Source organism: Talpa occidentalis, unplaced genomic scaffold (assembly GCF_014898055.3).
Source record: "Talpa occidentalis isolate TD23 unplaced genomic scaffold, MPIMG_talOcc4v2.1 talOcc4.17, whole genome shotgun sequence".
Lineage (NCBI taxonomy): Eukaryota > Metazoa > Chordata > Mammalia > Eulipotyphla > Talpidae > Talpa > Talpa occidentalis.
Genome location: NW_023601754.1, coordinates 47396672 through 47418196, shown reverse-complemented (window position 1 = coordinate 47418196; position 21525 = coordinate 47396672). Strand labels below are relative to the sequence as shown.

Sequence of the window (21525 nt, the reverse complement as noted above, 5' to 3'; positions counted from 1 at the left end):
CCCTGCGCCGCCAGGGAGGCCCCCTCGAAGGTCGTAGTTAGGAAGGAATGAAGTGGCATGTGTCTGCAGGCTTGGGGCGGCAGCTCGCCCGGGGCTCTCCAGCGGGGGCTTGGGTCACTATAAACAGCACCTCGGGGAGCATCTTGTCCTGTTTAGAATGTCCGGATTCCCCCCTGGGGATCACTTGCTGGGCGTGGCTTAGCAGGGTGGGAGAGAAGAGGGGAGCACCGCCTTGTGGGTCTGGGCCGGGCCAGGTGTCTGGCTCGCGGGAACGTCCCCCCTCTCAGTGGCCATGGCCGCCCCAGCCAGGGGCGGGCGCCTGGCACGAGCTGGGATTCGGGAGCTCCCGGGCGGTGGCCACTTGCTTGTCGTCAGGTTCCCCCGCGGGCTGTCGTCACCGCCCGCAGCGAGCACAGGGACTCCTTCGCCCTGCGTGCCCCAGCACCCGCGCCAGAGCCTGCCCCTCCCAGAGTGCGGCTCAGCAGGGGTCAGCCTGTGGGTATTGGTGCTCAGCCGGGCAGCCCCGGGCCCAGAACCCGGGGTGGCTAGGAGGGTCCCTTCGCTGTGCCACTCGCCTGGGGCCTGCAGTGCAGCGAGGGCCAAAGGCCACATGGGGAGCTTGGGCACCCAAGTGCTGACCGGCGCCTGGGACCATGTCGCCCTCCTGTGACCCCACGGGAGGGGATGGGGGCGGTTCTCTTAGCGCCTGTCTTCTGCTCCAGCCTGAGACCACCCAGCTGGGGCCACCTGCCACCCTCCTAGCTCTTGGGGGCAAGAAGCATCTGCTGACAGGTCCATTCTTTCTGCTGGCAAGTCCAGCCCCCCGCCCACTCCTCCCTGCTCCTCAGGGCTTCTCCTGGGCCACCAGAAGCCTTGCACCCCTCCCTCCTCCCTCCTGCCTGTGTCCTCCAGCCCATGCCTCCCTCCTTCCCCACCCCCTTTCTGACGTGCCCCAGCAGAATGCTCACTGCTCCTGCTGTTCAATTTATGTACATGCAGGGGCGCTGTATGCTAGGCCCATGAGGCGGGGGGGGGGGGGGGGGGCAATATAGGTGAAGGACCAGCAAGGAGGGGGCGTCCCCCACCCCCCAGCCCACGCAGAGGTGCTGAGTGTTGTCGGCCCCAACCACCCCGGAACCTGAGCCGAGCTGGCTGGGGCCGTAGCCAGCCCCGAGGGCAAGAGCCTGCAGCTGTTGCACTGGGCTCCCCAGCAAGTCTAGGGGCTCCCCAGCGCCCTAAGGGCGGGAGCGCTTTGCATATAGTAATGAGCTAGCAGAGGCACAAGGAGGGTGTCCAATTCGCCTCTAAACTTTAATTTTTAAAAACCCCACAAAATCCAGGGACGCGCAAAGGGTGCGTGGGCACCTCTTGCCCTTCGCCCTGGTGCTGGGGAAGCTGATTTCTCCTTCGTGTTTGCCATCCTCTCTGAACCGCCTCCAGCGCTGGCTCCGATGCTTCCGGTCGTCTGGGAAGTCCGAGTTAATGAAGTTCTAGAAAGCTGAGGGGAATGTCAGCACCGGGGTTTGCCCCCCTCGCCCGGAGAAGGGGCCGGAATGGATGTGGGTGCGTCTACCCCAGCCAGGCTCGGCGCACGCATCCTCACCCCGCCAGCGCGGGGCCCTCACCTACTGGCGGAGGCACAGGCGGCCCCAGGCGGCCCTAGCAGAGGCCCTGGCTTGCCCTTTGTCCTGGGAGCCCAGGTCAGCTCGGAGCCAGCTTCTGAGCCAGCTTCTGAGCCAGCTTCTGAGCCACAGGCGTGGGGGTGGAGGTCTTTATGCCCTATCAGGGCCCCAGGATTCACGGCCAGCTAGTCTCCAGGCTCCGTTCAGTTCCCCCCCATTCACTTAGGAGCACCCCAAGTACGGGTGCTCCCGCCCTCAGCTCCCACATCTGTCAAGTGGGACTCCTGATATTGGCCGGTTTCTTCTCCTATAAAACACATGCAGAGGGTGTGTCTGAGAGCAAGGCCACGGAATGCCTCCCAGAAGGGGCCCACAGAGCCCCCCAAGCCCCTGCATCCCCGGAGCCAGCCCTGCCCTGCCCTGCCCTCAGCCCTGAAGGCAGCCGCCCCCACCCCCCACCTGGGGGAGGCTCTGCCCATGAGGAGGCCGCCAGGGCATTCGGATCATTTCCACAGTCTACCCCTTGCTCCTTCCTCCTTCCGGCCTCTCAAGCTGAGAAAAGTCCCTCCAGGCAAAAACTCCCTCTTTGTGATGCGGAAGGGACCAGATCAGCCGCCACTTGGGGCTGTCACTGGGCCCAATGTTAGATTGAGACTCTTCCAGCGGTGGGGAGGGGGGAGCCGCGGCCTGTGGTCTTGGTCCTGCCACCAGTGAATAGGGTGGTGCTGCCGCCACTCGCAGAAGCCCGGGCCTCCGCCTCGGCGGTGCCCAGCGGGCAGTGTACCAGCCACTGCCTGGGCCTGTGTCCTGTGCGTCCACTCCACGCTTCTCAGCCCCAGCCGCCTCTGAACATCCAGTCAAGTCCCACTGGTCCCCCAGATGTGTTGTCGCGCTGTGTACATCGGTCCCAGCTTACAGCCTGGGGGACTGTGGCCCCACCATCCAGAAGTCGGCAGCTGGCCAACCCGCTTGCAGCCTGGACCCCTGGCGGCCCTGGGAGGGGCCTTAGCCCCTTGCACGGATGAGACGGGGCTCTGAGGGGCAGAGGACGCCCCCTATGACAGCCCCGGGCGTGGAGGGGAGTGGTTGGCCCCAACTCCCATCTGGGCCTTCTCTACAACCACCCTGAACAGGTGCCTTCTGTGTCCCCCTTTCACAGATGAGGAAACCGAGGCGCAGGAAGCCACAGTGAGGAAAGGGTCTTGGGCCCAGCCCAGCAGGTTGGCCAGGGTCTCAAAACTCTCCAGGGTTTCCTAACCCCAGGCTCTCCACCCCGCCCCTCACAGCAGGGCCTGTCTGTCCACACAGCCCCTCGCCTCAGCCTGCCCCCCACCCCCATCCAGAGTCACCCCCACTCCCCTGGGCTTCAAATGGTTGTGGCCCCCCAACTTCCCCAGCTGTCCCAGCCCCACCAAGCCCAGGGGCGCCCTCTACTGGCCACAGCCCAGCACACCCGCCAGCCCCAGATGGACACACCAGGTCCTTGAGAAGCAGCACCTCCTGCGGCTCCCCTCCACCCCCCTCCGCAGGCGCCTTCCCGGGCTTCCAGGTGTCGATGGGGCCATCCTCTCGGAAGCGGTACCGGCTCCCCTCACCGCCAGGGAGCAGGGAAGCCCAGCTTAGACCCAGGAGTCCCGCCCCCAGCACCACCTGCCCCCATGACGACCGCCCCTGTCCGTCCATGTGCAGCGCCTCGTCCACAGCCCTGGCTCGGTGGTGAGGTGCAGGCCCTCCTCTCAGCTCAGCGGGCAGGACAGGCATTCCCTGGGTGGCGGGACAGGGAGAAGCTGGACAAGCACCACAGCAGCCTGCACCAGCTGGGGTGGGGCTGAGCAGACCCCCAGCGGAGGGGCAGGGGGGAGGGGCGGGGATGGCCCGCCTGAGCCTGCACCTGGGCCCGCTCCCCCAACGCTGGCTGAGCCAGAGCCAGGGCTCAGCCCAGCACAGCCCTCAGATGGATCCGAAGCTGCTGCCCCCTTTGTTCGCACATGCAGACACCCTCTTGCGGGGCGGGGTTAACAGGCCAGAGTCAAAGTCGTCACCCCGACGGGACCTGGCCGCAGGAGGCCATCCTTGGTGGAGGGGTGAAGCCGATGGGCCCGGGAGGCGGCCGACCACGGTCACCTAGAGGAGTGGACACGCGGCGCTTAGGGCCAGGCCTCGCCAAGCAGGCGACCGGGAGGCCTCACCCCCCCGTGCCAGTGGGATGCGGTCCTGGGGACCCGAGCTCAGCCGAGAGTGGGGCCAGGTGACCCCGGTCGGGAAAGGTGCTCACTCCTACCCCCGATCCTAGGAGGCCGGCCTCCCACCCCACTGCACAGATGGAGGAGCAGCCCCCTGAAGTCACAGGCAGTGAGAGGGGCCCGCTCAGGACTGCAGTCATCGGGCCCCAGGGTCGGGCCCACCGGGCTGCCCGGCTGAAGGGGCAGCAAGAGTGGCTGGGCAGGACAGCGCAGGCCTGTGGGCACAGTGGCCTTAGGGGGCCGAGGACCTCTGTGGTGCAGTGCCCCTAGCTGGTCGATGGTGGGGCCTCCGAGCTCTGACCGGGCCCCCCACAAGTTCGTAACTAGAGACCGACAGGAGAGCAGAGGCTGCTGCCCCACAGTTTGGCGGGGGGGGGGGGGGGGGGGCGGCCTGCTGTGCGGGAGGCGTGGGGGCTGAGAGGCGGGTCCTCAGGAGCTGTCCTGGGTGCCGAGTCCAGGCCTCAGGGGCCCCCAACCTGCTGAGCTCCAGCCATCCCTGCGATTCGGGAAGCCCCCCCTTCTCGGGAAAGAAGATGGGGCATCCGAAGGGCAGTTGGTGCAAGGAAATAACAGTATTTGTAAATTGGGAAGGTGAAAAAAAATTGCAGGGAAAACAATAACACCAACAATCTTACTAAACTTTTGTCATCGGCTCATTACATTCAAACTATATAAAACAATTCATCTTAATGGAGTTACGATGACCCGCTCACTTCGTTTTCCTACCGCAGTGAAATGTTTACTAGGGGGTCTCTTGAGTTTATTTTCTTGAAAACACCAGCAGAACCCAGGGGTGTTTTCGGCATCGGTGGCGTTTCCCCACAACCTGAGCGGCGCGGCCCCGCGGCCGGATTGCAGGATGAAGCGGGGAAGCAGCCCCGAGGACAGTGCAGGGGTCACTGGCGACCAGCGGCCGGGCCAGCGTCTGTCTCCTTAACATACTTGACACTGAGCGCGGGGCCTGGCACGGGTGGGCCCGCAAACGTGGGGGGGTTCAAAGGCAGGACCCCAGGCCTCACTCAGTCCTGTACCTCGTTGCACACTGGGGATACCCAAAGGTGTCACACCGGGAGGGTAGGGGTGTGTCTTCTCCAAGCCCCTGAGTTCAGGGGCTACGAGGGGGACCCGGCCCACAGCATCTGACAAGGCTTTGCCTTGCTCTGGTCTGGGGAGCTTTGGGCTGTGCTGTCAGGGGGCCCTAGAATCGCCTTTCCCCCTGCCACCTGGGCAGCACCACCACCACCCCCGCCCCCCATCTGTTGGCACCATCCCCACTGAACTGCTCTTTTCATGATTATTAGATTTTGTGTCTCCCTCCCCCACTCCAGGTCAGGCTCCGGGGATACGGGGGTGTGGCCAGTTCACGCTGGTCCCCCGCACCCACCATGCTCTTAGACACAGAGCAGGCGTCGAAGAACGTTCTGGCAAGTGAGCAGACCAGGGCACGGGGAATGTGTGAATAACAAACAGGTCCCGTTCTCCAAAAACACACTGAAGCCAAGAGGTAGCCCAGCCGCGGTGTCGGTGCGGGAACAGCCTTGGTGAAAACCTCGTGTTCAGATTGAGGAGCCCGGTTCAGTCTCCACGAGGCTGAGGGCAGAAGACATGCCCTCCAGGAACCTCTAGGGCCTGAGCTGAAACTCAAATATGCAGGGAGTGAGGGGCCTGGGGTTGGCAATCCCGTGGGGCCAGGTCCCCACATGAAAGGAGAGCCTGGCTCCGTCCACTTCACTTGACTGAGAACCTGCCTGGAAGGTCGTTGGTTTCAGAGTCACAAACAGGGCCTGTTGTGTGTTTGAGAGAGGAGGGGCATTTGGTCTCCAGGTATACGTGTTCAGTTGTCGTGTGACTACGAAAGGAAGAGAAAATAACGTGGTGTGTTGCTTCCCGATGGGGTTATGTTCTGAGAAACATCATGGGGCCGTTTCCTCCCTGTGCAAACACAACATTAGAGTGATTTTGTATATTTCAGGGCTGTGATAAAACAATAGGAGATTAAATCAGAACAAGGATGGGGCCTCCCCGGTGGCACAAGGGTTAAATCTCAGCACTGTGAAGCTATCTGCAGCCTCTACAGCAAGAGTTCGATCCCCGACCAGGGAGCTGACCCACAGGGCACAGCAAACCTCTCCTGTCTCCCCTCAGCAGTGGATTTCAATTGATCTATCTGTTCTGCTCCCCACTGTCTCTGGTGAATCCTCTTATACACCCCTGTACCTCTGGCCTACACCCCAGTTCTTGTATGCATAAATAAATTTAAAAAAATCTTTAAAAAAAGCGGAAATTGATGGTTTCAGGAGATGTAGCGTGAGATGTTGGTGGCAACTGCTGGGAATCTACCTTGGTGCTCTGAGCCCTGTGAAGTCTCTGGGCACCAGGAGACTCGTGACCACCATCCTGTACGTGGACTGTGTAAATTCTAAAATAGTGGATGAAGAAATGGAACATAAAAAGTTCAGTGCACTTGATGCCAGAACGGGGGGACAAACAGGGCCCCAACAATCAGGACAGACAGAAAACACAAAATAACACGGCAGGAACAAGTCCAACTGTATTAGTGATTACAATAAATGTAAATGGACTAAACTTCCAGTAAAAGAGATTTTCAGAATGAATTAAAAACAAAATTGAGAAGACGCACCTGAAACTTAAGGACAAGAGATGAACAAATGCAAAGTCGATGGCAAACACTAATCAAAAAGAAGCTGTTTTGCTCTAATAATAACAGACACGTGGATGTAAGGCAAAAAGAACCGGAACCCAAAGCAGAACGCTGGTGCTCTTCCGACTCCCAAGTTCTGTCCCCGAGGCTCCAACACGTTGGCCTTGTCACCCAGGGGCGAGCAGGCGCCCTCTGCCACCACAGCCAGGGGCCTCTCCAGGGAGGGCCTGGTCCCTTCGGGTCCAGCCAGCACTGACCTCGGCCCACATGGGAACTAGGCCTTGCCCAGGTGCAGGGAAGGCATCCAGCCCAGACAAGGAGACAGATGTGTGAAGCCAAGTTCAAGGAGTTAAAGCAGTGTGGTAAGGGCTGGTGGGAGAATGTGTACGGCGCATGGGTGAGCAGGGGCCAGACGGGACAGCAGTCACCGCCTAGCCGACAAGGATGAGGACGGCGCTGCGGCGGAGGGCACAGCTGTGCAGAGGCGGGAGGCTGGGCGAGCGTGACGTGTGCTGTGGCTGGAGCAGTGGGGAGGCAGCGGGGCCAGCTCTGCCCCCGACACCGAGAGAGAGTAACAACAAGCCATGGGAGGGCGGGAGCAGGCACGTGGGAAGGTGCTGGGGGAGAAACTGGCAGCCCAGGAGGACAGCTGCTGAGGGCATCACCATCTGAATCAACCACTTACTCTCTACGTCCTGGGCATTCTCGTCCAAGCCGCACCAGAACCTCGCGGTACCTGGGAGGAAAGTGAGCCCAGAGACGCCAGGACGCTCCCCTGAAGTCACACAGCTGGTCTGCAGCAAAAGTGGGATTCATACCCAGGCAGATGCCTCCCACCGGGCTGCCCAGGTATCCTGAGGCTGAGAAGAGAGGGCACAGTCTGGGGTCCTGGTGACAATGCAGGGCCTCACTCTTCCCAGCGGCCCTCCAGCACACCATGGGGGGACCCGGCTTTCCTCTTCTTGCTTCTCAGGTGCTGCCATTCAAGCGATTGGCAGAGCAACCCCCCCACCTTGCGAATGCCCCTTCACCTCCCTTTACATACCCCCCTGAGCAGGCGCAGCCTCCGTGCTGTGGGGACACGCCCTCGGGATGTGGAGACCCAGGACTCCAGGAGGGGCAGCAGCCCTGGACTGGCCTGCCTACGCACCCCACCCTGCGCTGAGCCCTGGCCTCATGGCCTCTGATACCAGGTGATGCTCACCCCCAACCCCATGGCTGCCAGGACTCGCTGGGGCCAATGGGCCACAGGGCCGGGTGGGAGCCACGCCCCAGTTCAGCTGCTTCCTCATAGCTGAGCGGGCTCCTCCAGAAACAATGCCAGACACCAGCCACCTGGCAGGGCTGCAGGAGCACCCCTGAGGGGGCCAGCGCCCAGCCAGAGCCTGGCCTCAGCCCTCACTCCAGGAGCACCTGGGGGGGACGCTCACATCGCCACCACCTGTGGGCTGACCCTGCCGTTACCCTGGCATCGGCATCTCCGGGGCTGCTCCGGACACCGTACCCCATTCACTGAAAAAGCAATGGGAGGAGGAGACATTCGGGTTGGTCCAAGAGAGAGGGCAGTTCTCCAGGCGGATGAAGCGGGAAAGGCATCCGAGCAGAGGGAACTGCATATGCAAAGGCAGAGGAGGTGATACTGCCTGAAATGCAGCCGTGGAGAGGGTTCTGGGGGGCAGAAGGGGCCAGGTGGCCCATCCTCACCCTGGAATAGGGGCTCCAGCACGCCACATCGCCACCGTGGCTGTTGCGAGCCCCTGGTGGGGTGCGCCTGGGGGAGAACGTGCGAGAAGTCCCAGGCGGTTGCCCTGCCTCCGGGCCGAGGCCCTGCCCCAGCCTGGAGCTCCGTCAGCCCTGCCCGGAGACCCAGCCCTGCGGAAGAAGAGCCAGGCTCGGGCTGGCCGGGGCACCCCCGGGGTCAGAAGCTGGGGGGTGCAGACACATGGGCCTCCCGGCCATCCGAGCAGGAGAGGCCGTGGATGGGGGCGGAGGCAGTGCCACCTGGGGTCACAGCTTGGGGCTCCGCTCCCCCCTCAGCGCCCGACACCAGGCCTACAGCATCAGCAGGAAGAAGTGGGGCCCCGAGCCCCGGGCACCCCGGAAGCCACCACTGCCGCTGCTCCTCCGAGGCCTCCGGTCTCCCTGACTGCCCCGGCGGCCCTCACCACCCCCACCCGGCCCAAGCCACAGCGCTGAAAGCCGGAGGGGCACAGACATGCGGGGCGGGGGCACCCCCAGGGTGGTCTCCATCTATCTGGTGGTGACAGTGGCGACACCATAGGGGGCACGCGGGCTCCAAGCCCTCGTGGGGGCATCTCCCTGGCGAGCCTGAACCCCACCCGGGCCTGGATCGCAGCATCCCTCGCGGGCGGCCGAGCGAGCCGCGGTCAACATTGATTTCGCGTGTGGGGCCGCTGCTGTCTCTTGGATTTGTTTTTTAATATGGCCTCGAGGAATTTAAAATCGATGTGGGCCCCGCCTCCCGGGTGGAGTCTTCTTGTTTAATTTGAACTTTTTGAAGCTCCGTGTTCTACTCACCAGAGAAGTGATGTTGGTTTATTAGAGAAAACAAAGACTCGAGCTGGCCCATCACCCCAAAGCTGGCGCGCACGGCCGAGAAGAGCGTGGAGGGTTTGCGTCCGCGTCGTCCGTCACCCGGGAGGGAGGGCAGAGATACGGGTCCCTCGGGCTGCTGCCGCCTTTCAAATCCTCCTGAGTCACGACCACGCAGGCCGCCTGGGCAGTCCCCCCAGCAGGATGATACTCACAGCTGCAGTGTCGCCCGCCCACAGGGACCGGCCGGGGGGCAGGGAGGAGAATCCTGTGTGTGGGTTCTGCCTCCCCTGCCCAGCCCAGCGCTGTTCCTTCTGTGATTCCCCAGTCCTGCCCTGAGGGGTGGCAGCCACATTTGGGGTGAGCAGCCTTTATCCTGGCGCCAGCCCAGGCCCGGCCCCGGCTCTCCCTCCCCTCCTGGGTGAACTTGAGCTGGGTGCGGGGCCTTGCCGGGCCTCCATCTCTGGTGAAATCCCGGAGGCAGAGGCGGAGGTGGGATGTTCGGGCATTGGAAAGGGGAGGCACTGATCTTAGAGCGCCCCAGGGGGTCCCACACCCCTTTTATCAAGTGTGGGAGTATATCCAGAGTGAACTGTTTTTAAAGTCACATGAATGGAATCAGCGGAAGCTTTAAATAGCTTCGCGTGAGTTCCGATCCGGTTTTGCCACCAAATGGGATTGGGCTCCAAAAGCCATGCGAGTCCCTGGGTTCCCAGGCTTCCTGGCCCTCAGAAACGCAGGCCTTGATCGGTCCCCATCTCGTAGGGCGGCGCCTCCTGCATGACATGTCTTTGCCTGTAAGGACAGAGAGCAGCGTCGGGCGCCAGAGAGGGCTGCGGGGGCGACGGCGTTGGCTGCTGGCATGGCCGTTTTTAATTCTTTTGATTGAGAAGTAATTTATACATAATGAAATGCCCCCTTTCCTGAGCACAGTGCGGGGGGGAGAAGGGATTTGTATTCAGCCACGTGGCCTCAGCCCCACTGGGAAACATTGCCATCACCCCCGGAAACTTCCCTCAGGCCCTTGCCCTCGGGGTGCCGCACGGGTGAGTGTCAGTCGGGTCTCTATGTCACTGACGGTGTCTCCCCCCGCCCCCCAGGTGATCCGGACGGACACCTTCAAGCACCTGCGGCATCTGGAGATCCTGCAGCTGAGCAAGAACCTGGTACGCAAGATCGAGGTGGGCGCCTTCAACGGGCTGCCCAGCCTCAACACGCTGGAGCTGTTTGACAACCGGCTGACCACGGTGCCCACGCAGGCCTTCGAGTACCTGTCCAAGCTGCGGGAGCTCTGGCTGCGCAACAACCCCATCGAGAGCATCCCCTCGTACGCCTTCAACCGCGTGCCCTCGCTGCGGCGCCTGGACCTGGGCGAGCTCAAGCGGCTGGAGTACATCTCGGAGGCGGCCTTCGAGGGCCTGGTCAACCTGCGCTACCTCAACCTGGGCATGTGCAACCTCAAGGACATCCCCAACCTGACGGCGCTGGTGCGGCTGGAGGAGCTGGAGCTGTCGGGCAACCGGCTGGACCTGATCCGCCCCGGCTCCTTCCAGGGCCTCACCAGCCTGCGCAAGCTGTGGCTCATGCACGCCCAGGTGGCCACCATCGAGCGCAACGCCTTCGACGACCTCAAGTCCCTGGAGGAGCTCAACCTGTCCCACAACAACCTGATGTCGCTGCCCCACGACCTCTTCACGCCCCTGCACCGCCTCGAGCGCGTGCACCTCAACCACAACCCCTGGCACTGCAACTGCGACGTGCTCTGGCTCAGCTGGTGGCTCAAGGAGACGGTGCCCAGCAACACCACGTGCTGCGCGCGCTGCCACGCGCCCGCCGGCCTCAAGGGGCGCTACATCGGCGAGCTGGACCAGTCGCACTTCACCTGCTACGCGCCGGTCATCGTGGAGCCGCCCACGGACCTCAACGTCACCGAGGGCATGGCGGCCGAGCTCAAGTGCCGCACGGGCACCTCCATGACGTCCGTCAACTGGCTGACGCCCAACGGCACCCTCATGACCCACGGCTCCTACCGCGTGCGCATCTCCGTCCTGCACGACGGCACGCTCAACTTCACCAACGTCACCGTGCAGGACACGGGCCAGTACACGTGCATGGTGACGAACTCGGCCGGCAACACCACCGCGTCGGCCACGCTCAACGTCTCGGCCGTGGACCCCGTGGCGGCCGGCGGGGCCGGCGGCCCGGGGGGCGGCCCGGGGGGTGCGGGCGGCGGCCCCGGGGGCGCGGGCGGCTACACCTACTTCACCACGGTGACGGTGGAGACCCTGGAGACGCAGCCCGGAGAGGAGGCGCTGCAGCCGCGCGGGACCGAGAAGGAGCCGCCGGGGCCCACGACGGACGGCGTGTGGGGCGGGGGCCGGCCCGGGGACGCGGCGGGCCCCGCCTCGTCGTCCACCACGGCGCCCGCGCCGCGCTCCTCGCGGCCCACGGAGAAGCCCTTCACCGTGCCCATCACGGACGTGACGGAGAACGCGCTCAAGGACCTGGACGACGTCATGAAGACCACCAAGATCATCATCGGCTGCTTCGTGGCCATCACCTTCATGGCCGCCGTCATGCTGGTGGCCTTCTACAAGCTGCGCAAGCAGCACCAGCTCCACAAGCACCACGGGCCCACGCGCACCGTGGAGATCATCAACGTGGAGGACGAGCTGCCCGCCGCCTCCGCCGTGTCCGTGGCGGCCGCCGCCGCCGTGGCGGGCGCGGGCGGCGTGGGCGGGGACAGCCACCTGGCCCTGCCCGCCCTGGAGCGCGACCACCTCAACCACCACCACTACGTGGCGGCCGCCTTCAAGGCGCACTACAGCGGCAACCCCGGCGGCGGGGGCTGCGGGGCCAAGGGCCCGCCGGGGCTCAACTCCATCCACGAACCTCTGCTCTTCAAGAGCGGCTCCAAGGAGAACGTGCAAGAGACGCAGATCTGAGGCCGCCGCCGCGGGCGCCGCCCCGGCCCCCCTTTGGGTAGGGGCTCCCCGTCGCGGCCCCCGCTGGACCCCAGGGCGGGGCGCGCCCCGGCCGGGACAGGGTGGGCTCGGGCCTGGGTCCCCCGGGGGGCCCGGCCTCGGCGCCGCCAGCCCCGGGACGCGAGGGGACGCAGGGTCGGGGAGGCGGCCGCAGCCCCCCCGCTTTCCCCCCTCCTCGCCCGCCCCCCGCCGTCGGGGGAGACAGGAGCTTTTTTGAGGGGCGTCCTTTCCCCTCACCCCCCACGACCCTCGTTTTACGGTTCATTTTTTGCAGTTTGGCGCCTGCCCTCCCTAACCCCCCTCGCTGTCCCCGAAACTGAAGAGACGGACACGCCAGAGCCCCCCACCCCCGGCCCCGCGCGGCGCTGAGCTCCCCTCCGGCCCCCGCCCCGTTGCTGGGGGTGGGGGCACCTCGGCCCACCCCCCCCTTCGCCCCAGCCCTCACCTGCCCCACAGACTCTTTTGATACTGAAGGGAGGTTTGCGTCAACGACTACCTGCTCTGTAATTACTTTAAAAAAAAAACATGGAAAAAGTAAAAAAATATTTTTTTTTGGTCATGGAAGCATGCAGGAGAGGCGCCCCGGTGCGGCGGGCGGGGCCGGGCGCTCCGGCCGGGGGTGGGCGGGGCGGCCCCTCGGGCTGGTCTTGGGGCCGCCCCGGACCCCAGGGAGGGGCGGGGGCGCCCAGCGCGCGCTCGGTGTCCGGTGTTCCCGCCCTTCCTTTCACCCCCACACGCACTTCACGGCAGAAATCCGGGGGCTGCAGTGCGAGGCGCCACAGGCTGGGGGCCCGCAGCAGGAGGGGAGGTGCGGACAGGGCCGGCTGCCTCGGGGGCCCGCGGGGGAGGAGCCCCGCTTCCCTCCCCGGGGCCCCACTCGCCTCCCAGGGCCCGTCCCGCCCGGCCGCGGCGCCTCCCCCGAGCTGTGTCCCGGGTCCCTTCCCCCGGACACGGCGCTCAGATGAGGCCCCGGCGACTGACTGGAGACCCTGGCTCCAGGGGTCACCTCCACAGGCCCTGGGGGGCGGCAGTTAAACACGGCGGGGCGCGGGGCGCGGGGCGCGGCTCAGCTCCCGGCAGAGCAGACCCGGAGCGCGACGCCCCTCCGCGCAGACGCTGCCGCTGAAAGGGCGGCTCAGCGGGCGGGAGCGCTGCCCCGAGCGAGGCCCGAGGCGCGGCGGGTCGCGAGCGACCTTCCCGGGGACGCCAGCGTCGGTCCGGCCCGGGGCGTGAGGGGCTGCGCCGGGGCTCGGAGGGCGGGGCGTGCGGAGCCCCGGGAGCGACGCGGGCGAGGGCCAGGGCGGCGGCGGGCGGGGTCCGCGAGGCCCCGCGGCGCGGCAGCCTGGAGGGAGCCCGGCCAGGGCTGCCCGCTCCTGCGTCTGGACAGGCGGGGGCCGGGAGTGTCCTCCCAGCGTCTGCGCTCACTCAGGACGCGGCCGGGCCGGGACAGGTGCGGCCGCGGGACCTGGTCTCCGCCCCTTCCCCTCGCCCCGCCCCCAGAAGGGACCCGACCCCCTGTAGGGACCCGACCCCGGTCAGGGATCCGCCCTCAGGTAAGGGACCCGCCCCCAGGCAGGGACCTGCCCACAGGTAAGGGATCCGCCCCCAGGTAAGGGATCCGCCCCCAGGTAAGGGATCCGCCCCCAGGTATGGGATCCGCCCCCAGGTAAGGGACCCGCCCCCAGACAGGGACCCGCCCACAGGTAAGGGATCCGCTTCCAAGCAGGGACCCGCCCCCAGGTAAGGGACCGTCCCCCGGCGGGGACCCGCCCGCAGGCAGGACCCTGTCGGGGACCGGGTCCCCTGGAGTCAGCAGGAAGGCTGGGTGGGCTGGGGGTCCGGTGCCCCTGACCCGGGGCGCCGCGCCAGGTCCTGGTCGGCCCTGCCCTTCTTCCCTGGCTGTTTCTGCCTGCGGTGTCTTATCTCCCCTGCCCGGGCCTTCCGCGACGGCCTCCCTGTCTCCCGCCTCGGCCTCGGCCTCCGCCGCCGCCGGGGTCTCAGGCCCTGCCCGTCGCCTCGGTCTGCTCCCCCGCCCGCGCCTCGCGACTCTCCCCCCGCTCTCTTTCATGCTCCCGCTCCATCCTCTCAGCGCCATCCTGGTTGCCATGGCAACGCTGCGGAGGGTACCAGGTGGTGGGTGGGGGTGGGGCGGGCACTGCCGCAGCCTCCGCCATTTCCGATGCCAGGCACCCGAGAAGCGCGGCGGCTGGGGCGCTCGGGGGCCGCGCGTCGCCTGGGCCTCCCCCGGCCACGCAGGCGTCTTCCCGGCCCATGGGAGCTGGGAGTGGGGCGAGGCTATAGCGTCAAGCTGGGGTGGGGAGGGTGAAAGGTGAGAGGTCAAGGTGAACTGAGGGGCGGTCAGCCGGGAGCGGGGAGGTCCTGAGAGGCCGGTGGGGATGGAGCCGGGCCCGCTGGGGTCAGGTCGTCCCCTGTGCCCGTGGGCGAGCCGGTGGCGCGGCCAGACAGGTCTCCACTGGCCCTGGGGGTGGAGGCGCAGGGGGCGGCTGCGGGAGCTGGACCAGAACGAAGGGCGACGGGGGGGGGGGGGGGGGGGGGGGAGGGGACCGGAGCCACCGGGGCGCAGGCAGAGGCCAGGACAGCGGCGGCCGGCACAGAGCGCCCTGGGAGAAGCCAGGAGCGGCACGTTGACAGGAGACGCGGGTGCAAGGGACAGACCAGAGTCCCCTGCCGCGGGCTCTCCTGGCTCCCAACCCTCTCAACCCCCACCCCAGGCAGAATGCAGTTTCCATGACAACCTGGCCGGGAAGCGCCGGGACTGCGGAGGAAATTTTCCACATTGGCAGGAAGGGGAGGGTGTGATGCAGAGGGCCAGGCCCTGAACAGGGGCCATGCAGGGCCCCGAATCCCAAGGTCATGCTCTCTGCCCGCAGGATACTCACACCACCCCCTCCTGAGGCAAACCCACACCCCACCTCTGGCCGCTGGGGGAGGGGGCAGGTTCCCCAGTGGCTCAAGGGTCAAATGTCCAAAGATCAGCGGCTGCCCACACGAGGGCGGCCAGCAGCCGACGGAGCTTGAGCGCAGACCACCAGATTCCAGGGCATGGCGGCGGATGGGGGGCCAAGGAGGGTGGGGGTGGTCGGCTATGGCCGCCTCGGTGAGTTCCCGGCTGTCTGGAGCCTCTTCCCAGGCCAGGCCCCTTCTTGAATTCCCCAAAGCACCTGTGCCCTGGACTGTGCTGTGCTGGGGCATCGCCCCACCTTGCCCCTCAGGGGTCTCTAACCCCCCCACCCCGGGTCCCTGTCCCCTTCTTTCTGTCCTTACTCCCCACTCTGGGTTCCCGTCCCGCTTCTCTGATGCTCTGTCCTTCCCCCACAGGACAGTCCCTTGTCTCCCACCTGCTAACTCAGGGGGCAGACCTGGGCCTAGAGCTTGTGTTTGTCTGGAATCGTGACCCCGGACGAATGGCAGGCAGCGTGCCCCCTTCCCTGCAGCTCCAGAACCTCGCTGCCCTCGGGGAGAGGTCAGTGGCCTGGCCTGACAGAGTGGGCTCCCTGGGGCCGTCCTGGCCGCCCCTCACTGCCGTGTGATCTCAGGCGCTCTCGCGCTCTCTGGGCCTTGGCTCACCGCCCTGTGTAATGGGACAATCCCACTGTCCTTTTCCCCTCCCGGATAAGGGTGAAGGGGACAGGCCTCCACAGAGGCTGGGGGTTCTGGGTAAGGGAGGCCTCATGCCTCCCCAAGGTGCCCCGATCTCTCACCTCTCCCAGGAACCCTGATCTTGTGGTAGAAGTGGCTCATCCCAAAATAATCCACGAATTTGGCTCGCAAATCCTACGCCATGCCAATCTCCTGGTGAGCCCTGCCCCTTCCGCTTTGGCCCCACCCCACTCTGAAGTGGGACCAGCCCCTGAACTCAGCACCCCGCACACACTGTACTGCGCCCCAGGTGGGGTCCCCCTCAGCGCTGGCTGACCAGGCCACAGAGCGGCAGCTTCTGGAGGCCTCGCACCGCTGGAACCACGGAGTGTTCGTGGCCCGGGGCGCCCTGTGGGGCACTGAGGACATCACCAGATTGGATGCCGCTGGAGGCCTTCAGGTGAGCCACTGGACTCCCGGGGAAACAGGGGCCCGCAGAGACCCCCATCCTTCTGATACTGGCTCTCACTTCCAGAGCCTCCGTGTCACCATGGCCACGCACCCTGATGGCTTCCGACTGGAGGGACCCCTGGCTGCGGCGCGCTGCACCGGGCCTCGCACTGTGCTCTATGAAGGCCCAGTCCGGGGACTCTGCCCCTTTGCCCCCCGCAACTCCAACACCATGGCGGCCGCTGCCCTGGCTGCCCCCAGCCTGGGCTTCGACCGCGTGATCGGGGTGCTGGTGGCCGACCTCAGGTGAGCTCGGCTGAGCGGGGGTTTGGGCCTGGGCCGGCCAGCCCACTGACTCCCCGCTTGCCCCAGCCTCACCGACAAGCATGTGGTGGACGTGGAGCTGAGCGGCCCGCCGGGACCCACAGGCCAAAGCTTCGCCGTGCACACCCACCGGGAGAACCCGGCCCAGCCCGGCGCCGTCACGGGCTCTGCCACCGTCACCGCCTTTTGGCGCAGCCTCCTGGGTGCGGCCAGGCCCCTCCCCAGCGTCCGTGCTCCTCTCTGGGGCTCTTGTGCCTGCAGAGCCTGGGTCCGGGGCGCGGCCCGCCGTCTGTCGGTTGGTCTCCATCTGCGTCTCAACCTTCTGGGCCACAACCTGGAAGCTTTATTTCTCTCTGTCCAGGTCCCCTGGGTCTCTGTGCCTCCATCTCTAGGGAACCCCCCACGCCCGTGTCTGCCCACCCGCGGGGCCGTCACAGCCCCCCTCGCTCTCGAGGTCTTGCTGCGCCCCCACGCTCTGCCCCTTCCTCCCGGCCGCCTCCTCGTCTCTGCCTCAGCCGTTCACTCCCTGCATCTCCCCCGCAGGCTGCAGCCAGCTCCCCTCCAGGCCGGGGATCCACCTCTGCTGAGAGGCCTCCTGCTTCCTAGAGGACACCCTCGGCTCAGGGGCCGCGCCCCGCCCCGCCCCCGCCGCCCCGCGGCTGCCCTGGCCTCGGTTTCCCCAGTGGCCCTTCCATGTAGCTCAGTAAAGAGCGGAGGTTCTGCACCCTCGTGGTTCCGGTCTCTTCTGTGAAGTCACGCGGCGTCGCTACACCAAGCGTGACGCCATCGCGGAGGGCGGGCACACGGGAGAGCGACGGCCTCGAAGCTATCGCGAGAGCCAACGCACTACATTTCCCAGAACCCTCTCAGAAGCTGCAGCGGGCGGGCTGGAGCGCGCAAGGACGGGCGTTTCTCGGGCACATTTCCGGGATTCGCCGCAGGGGTCGACGGAAGTTGTAGTCCCGCACCTGGGGGCCGCCGGGAGCTGTAGTCCGTCCCGCCTGCCCAGTCAGCGCGGTGCTGCCCGCCCCGCACACGGATCCCAGAGCCGCCGCCCAGGGGGATGCGGGAGCCCCTGGTTCCGGGGAGCAGAGAGGCAGGCGGGGTGAGGGGTGTCGTCAGGCAACGGGCGAGCGCCGCGGTTGGGGTGTGGGTCGGGGTCACTGTTACTTGGTATCGGGTTGGGGGCCTGGTTGCCAGGTAACAGGAGGAGCGAACCCTGTTGTTTAGTGAATGGAGGGGGGAGTCTTCTGTTGCTAGGCGACCAGAAGAGCCCCTGTTACCTAGAGACGGGGGAGGAAGATTCATCTACTGCTAAGTAACCGGAGGAGAGACTTGTGACTTAGTGAAGTGGGGAGCCCTCTATTGCTAAGTAACCAGAGGAGAGACTTGTTACTTAGTGGGTTGGGGGAAGGGTTCCTCCGTTGCTAAGTAACCGAAGCGGGGACGTGTGACTTAGTGAAGGGGGGGCGGCCCTCTATTGCTAAGAAACCAGAGGAGAGACTTGTTACTTAGTGGGGGGGAGGCGGGGGGCGGGGAACCTCTGTTGCTCGGTAACCAAAGAAGGGCCCTGTTCCCTGGAGACTGGGGAGAGGGGTTCCTCTGTTGCTAGGTGACGACATGGCGTCCCCCTTCGCCTCGGGATGTGCCTGGGGTGGTCCTCTTGCTAGGCAAGCAAAAGAGCAGCCCTTTTTCCTAGGGATGGGGGGACCCTGCTCCCCGAGACAGCTGGGGAACAGGGTCAGTGGCCAGTGTCTGCTCGGGCTGCTGCCCCCCACCCCCATCCTCTGCCGCGGAGCTCCTCAGGTTGGGCTTACGACTCCCCAAATTCGGGACCCCTGAGCACCTTCTCCCCTGGTCCCCAAGCAGGAGCTGAGGACGGCATGTCCCAGGCCCCAGGAGCGCAGCAGAGCCCACCCTCCGTGTACCACGAGCACCAGCGCCTGGAGCTGTGCGCCGTCCACGCGCTCAACAACGTCCTGCAGCAGCAGCTCTTTAGCCAGGAGGCTGCCGATGAGATCTGCAAAAGGTGACCCCACCCAGCCTACCCCTGGGGGAGCAGGGGCACAGAGGTCAAGCCCCCGCAGGGGCTCCTGGCTGGTGAGGCGGGACTGGACCCGCAGGTGGAGGTGTTTCCACGCGCCCCTGTCTACCCCAGCACAGGCCTCATGCTCCCTTTCTGTGCCCTCATCCCCAGCTCCTCCCCAGGCCCCCAGCTTCTGGTTTGCTCCTCCAGTCTGTGCCGCACCAGGTCCCAGAGCTGCCCCTGCTCTACCCTGACTTTCTAGCTCCTGGGGGCAAAGTCTTATTAAGCCCCTCAGGCTGATAGCCAAGGCCCTGCTGGCTCTGGACACCACCGGCCTCCACAGCTTCATCTCTTGCCCCTGGCCCCAAACAAGACTCCTCTTAGCTCCTGACAAGTCCCCCTCAAATGCTCCGGGGCCTTTGCATGACTCTTCTTTCTGCCTGGCACAGCATCTTCCTCTGCAGCCATCACTTCTTCATTCTCTCTCTACCCCATCTCCTCCTCTCTGCCCCCCAGCCCCAGCCCCAACTCAGGCCTCAACACCTCCTGATCCCCCCCCAATGCAATCCTACACTCCAGGTGGCCCTGTCCCCCTCTGCCCTTGCTCAGGGGCCCCAGCATCCTCAGGCAGTCCCTCGCCCTGGAGGCTGGTTACTATAGAATGTGTTCACCTGTCCCGCTCAGAACAGGGACGGAGGCCTCGCTGGAGTCCCGGGGTTGAGCCCCCCAGAACCTTGCCCCGAGAGACACAAAGATGACACACGAATGAGTTATGCCTCCCGGCCCCTCCCCCTGCCCTGCCGGAGGCCCAGAGAGAGGACAAAGGTGCCCTTGTTCAGAGAAGGCCAGGCCCAGAGACACCCAGAGGGGTGGCAGGGTGGGCCTCCTGGGCGGGGACAGCTGGAGGGAAGGCTGGGTAGGAGCAAGGAAGTTTGGTAGGGACAGGTGGCCAGCAAGGGGTGGGGCGGGGCAGCAGCCAGGGGGCCTGCAGGGCCAGGCCAGGCGGAGAGGGGTGCCCTGGGTCCTGGGAATGGGAGAAGCACCTGGGTGAGAGGGAGCGGGGTTCAAACAGGCCCTATGGGCAGCCACCGGGGTAGCTCAGCTCCCCCAGGCCCAGAGAAAGCCTGAGCCCAGCCTGCAGGCCAGGCCGCTCCCTGGGAGCCCTAGAGACTCAGCAGGTGTTGAAGGGGTGCAGAGGGTTTTGTCATGAGGCAAGAGGCTGAGGTCAGGGCCTCCGCCCTGCACTGGGGAGCTGTGTTAACAGGGCCGGGGCAGCGGCAGTGCAGAGAGGGCCTGGGGGAGCCCGATGGAGGTGGGTGGGGGTCCAGGTGGAGGACCCGCCCAGAAAGCCGGGCGGGCAGGGGCAGCTGGGCTGGGACTGTGACTCCGGGAGGTGGGAGAAGAGCGGGGCAGGAGGCCTTGACTCATGGATCCCGACTCACCTGCTTTGTGGCGGAGGGGGGGGCCTTTCCAGGGGCCCAAAACTCAGGCTCTCACTATCCCCCAACCAGGTTGGCCCCCGACTCCCGGCTGAACCCTCACCGCAGCCTCCTGGGCACCGGCAACTATGACGTCAATGTGATCATGGCCGCCCTGCAGGGGCTGGGCCTCGCCGCCGTGTGGTGGGACAGGAGGAGGTGGGCCCGGGGCGCTGTGCTGGCTGAGCGCGGGGAGCACCTGCGGGGTGGGGGGGCGATTTGTGGGGCTAGGAGGGGAGGAGGTGGACGGGCGGTGGGCGGTGGGGCCCTCGCAGGGGACCCCTGGGGAGTGTGGTCTGCTGGGTGGCGTCCTTGGCGGGCGGGCGCGGCAGGTGATGGGGGCCCGGGCGGCTGGCCTCTGGCGGCCGGGAGGCGGGTGCTGCGAGGCTGACGGCACGCGCCCCGCAGGCCGCTGTCGCAGCTGGCCCTGCCGCAGGTGCTGGGGCTGATCCTCAACCTGCCGTCGCCGGTGTCGCTGGGGCTGCTGACGGTGCCGCTGCGCCGCCGGCACTGGGTGGCCCTGCGCCAGGTGGGCGGCGTCTACTACAACCTGGACTCCAAGCTGCGCGCCCGAGGCCCTGGGGGGCGAGGACGGAGTCAGGTGAGGCCCGCTCTGGGGGCAGCTGGGGCTCCGCGCAGACCCGGCCCCTCATGCTCAGCTCCCCCTCTCCGCCCAGGGCCTTCCTGGCGGCCGCGCTGGCCCAGGGCCTGTGCGAGGTGCTGCTGGTGGTGAGCAAGGAGGTGGAGGAGAAGGGCTCCTGGCTGCAGACCGACTGAGCGGGACCCCCGCGCCACGCGCCGTCCAGCCCCGGGCCGGGGAGGGCCAGGCCCTGCCTGGTGGACCCCGGGCTCCAACCCCTCCCCCGCCCTCCTGACCCCCCCCCAAGCCGCTGCTGCCTCAATAAATCTGCCAATTTGCCCCGGCCTGGCCTGTCTGACTGGGTGGCCCCATGGGAGGGCGGATAGCAGGAGGGGTGCCCCCCACGGCTCTGCCCCCTCCCAGTGAGCGGCCTCCTGCAGGGCACACATCTCCCTGGGCCGCAGGTCCCTGCAGGACAGTGACCCGGAGGGTCCAGGCACAAACACGGGCGGGGCGAGGGGGGTGGTCTGTGGGGGTCAGTCCCGGAGGAAGCAGGGGCTGCTCCCGGCTCTCGGCCCCTCCCAGAAGTCCACCACCCAACGCAAGCTGCGGACTTGCGGGGCCCGTGGCGGAGGGGCGTTCAGGTTACCCTGAGTGCCCGGGGAATGGGGAGTTACCCTGGGGGAGGTCGGTGTAGTCACAAGGGTCCTCAAAACCAGAGGGGGCCAGAGTGGAGCAAGACAGGAGGGAGCAGAGCCCCCGGGACACTACATGGGCCTCTGGACAGGCAAGAGGGGACCCCAGAGGCCTGTCCACAGCCTGGGGAGCCGCTGCATAGACGGTAACCCCCCACACCCCGAGGGAATAAATGTCCGTTGAGCTACTAAGCTGGGGCGCCCTGTGAGAACAGGGCACGACTGGCTGCCAAGGGGAGGTAGAAGCCAGGGGGCCTGGAGGAGGCAGCAAGGCCTGTCCAAAGGCCCTGAGGCCGGCTCTGCCTGGC

General features: G+C 66.0%; 3 protein-coding genes across 9 annotated transcripts in view; all 3 read left to right on the top strand.

Moving 5' to 3' along the window:
- The window catches only part of LRRC4B (leucine rich repeat containing 4B), a 46250-nt gene extending 34214 nt beyond the window's left edge, over window positions 1-12036 (top strand). For 2 of the 4 annotated variants that reach the window (XM_037517048.1, XM_054697324.1), the window contains one exon: window positions 10181-12036. In XM_037517048.1, the coding sequence (XP_037372945.1) occupies window positions 10181-12025 (1845 nt within the window). In that variant the 3' untranslated portion in view covers window positions 12026-12036. The remainder of the gene's footprint in view (window positions 1-10180) is intronic. The other 2 variants (XM_037517050.2, XM_037517049.2) reach the window with 1 other exon arrangement.
- Window positions 12037-13499: 1463 nt separating this feature from the next.
- ASPDH (aspartate dehydrogenase domain containing) lies at window positions 13500-17067 on the top strand. Of its 4 annotated transcripts, none has more exons than XM_054697363.1 (7): window positions 13500-13514; window positions 15404-15548; window positions 15796-15880; window positions 15975-16124; window positions 16200-16420; window positions 16487-16641; window positions 16982-17067. In XM_054697363.1, the coding sequence occupies exons 2-7, from the start codon at window positions 15490-15492 to the stop codon at window positions 17023-17025; spliced, it is 714 nt and encodes a 237-aa protein (XP_054553338.1). In that variant the 5' UTR covers window positions 13500-13514; window positions 15404-15489; the 3' UTR covers window positions 17026-17067. The 4 variants fall into 4 exon arrangements, with proteins under 4 accessions (XP_054553338.1, XP_054553337.1, XP_054553336.1 ...); XM_054697362.1 differs by lacking the exon at window positions 13500-13514 and adding an exon at window positions 14318-14393; XM_054697361.1 differs by lacking the exon at window positions 13500-13514 and adding an exon at window positions 14696-14935.
- Window positions 17068-17429: 362 nt separating this feature from the next.
- On the top strand, window positions 17430-20755 carry JOSD2 (Josephin domain containing 2). The gene is given in 6 exon segments (XM_037517133.2): window positions 17430-17543; window positions 18308-18467; window positions 19976-20101; window positions 20351-20509; window positions 20511-20543; window positions 20620-20755. Coding segments are annotated over 5 exon segments (564 nt in total). The 5' UTR covers window positions 17430-17543; window positions 18308-18321; the 3' UTR covers window positions 20720-20755.
- Window positions 20756-21525: the final 770 nt, after the last annotated feature.

Bases quoted from the DNA above. Each gene is read 5' to 3' on its own strand.
- ASPDH (XM_054697364.1), top strand. From the start codon at position 15,128: ATGGCGGCGGATGGGGGGCCAAGGAGGGTGGGGGTGGTCGGCTATGGC. The intron at 15,881-15,974 runs GTGAGCCCTGCC...ACTGCGCCCCAG, and splicing joins TACGCCATGCCAATCTCCTG to GTGGGGTCCCCCTCAGCGCT. The intron at 16,421-16,486 runs GTGAGCTCGGCT...CGCTTGCCCCAG, and splicing joins GTGCTGGTGGCCGACCTCAG to CCTCACCGACAAGCATGTGG.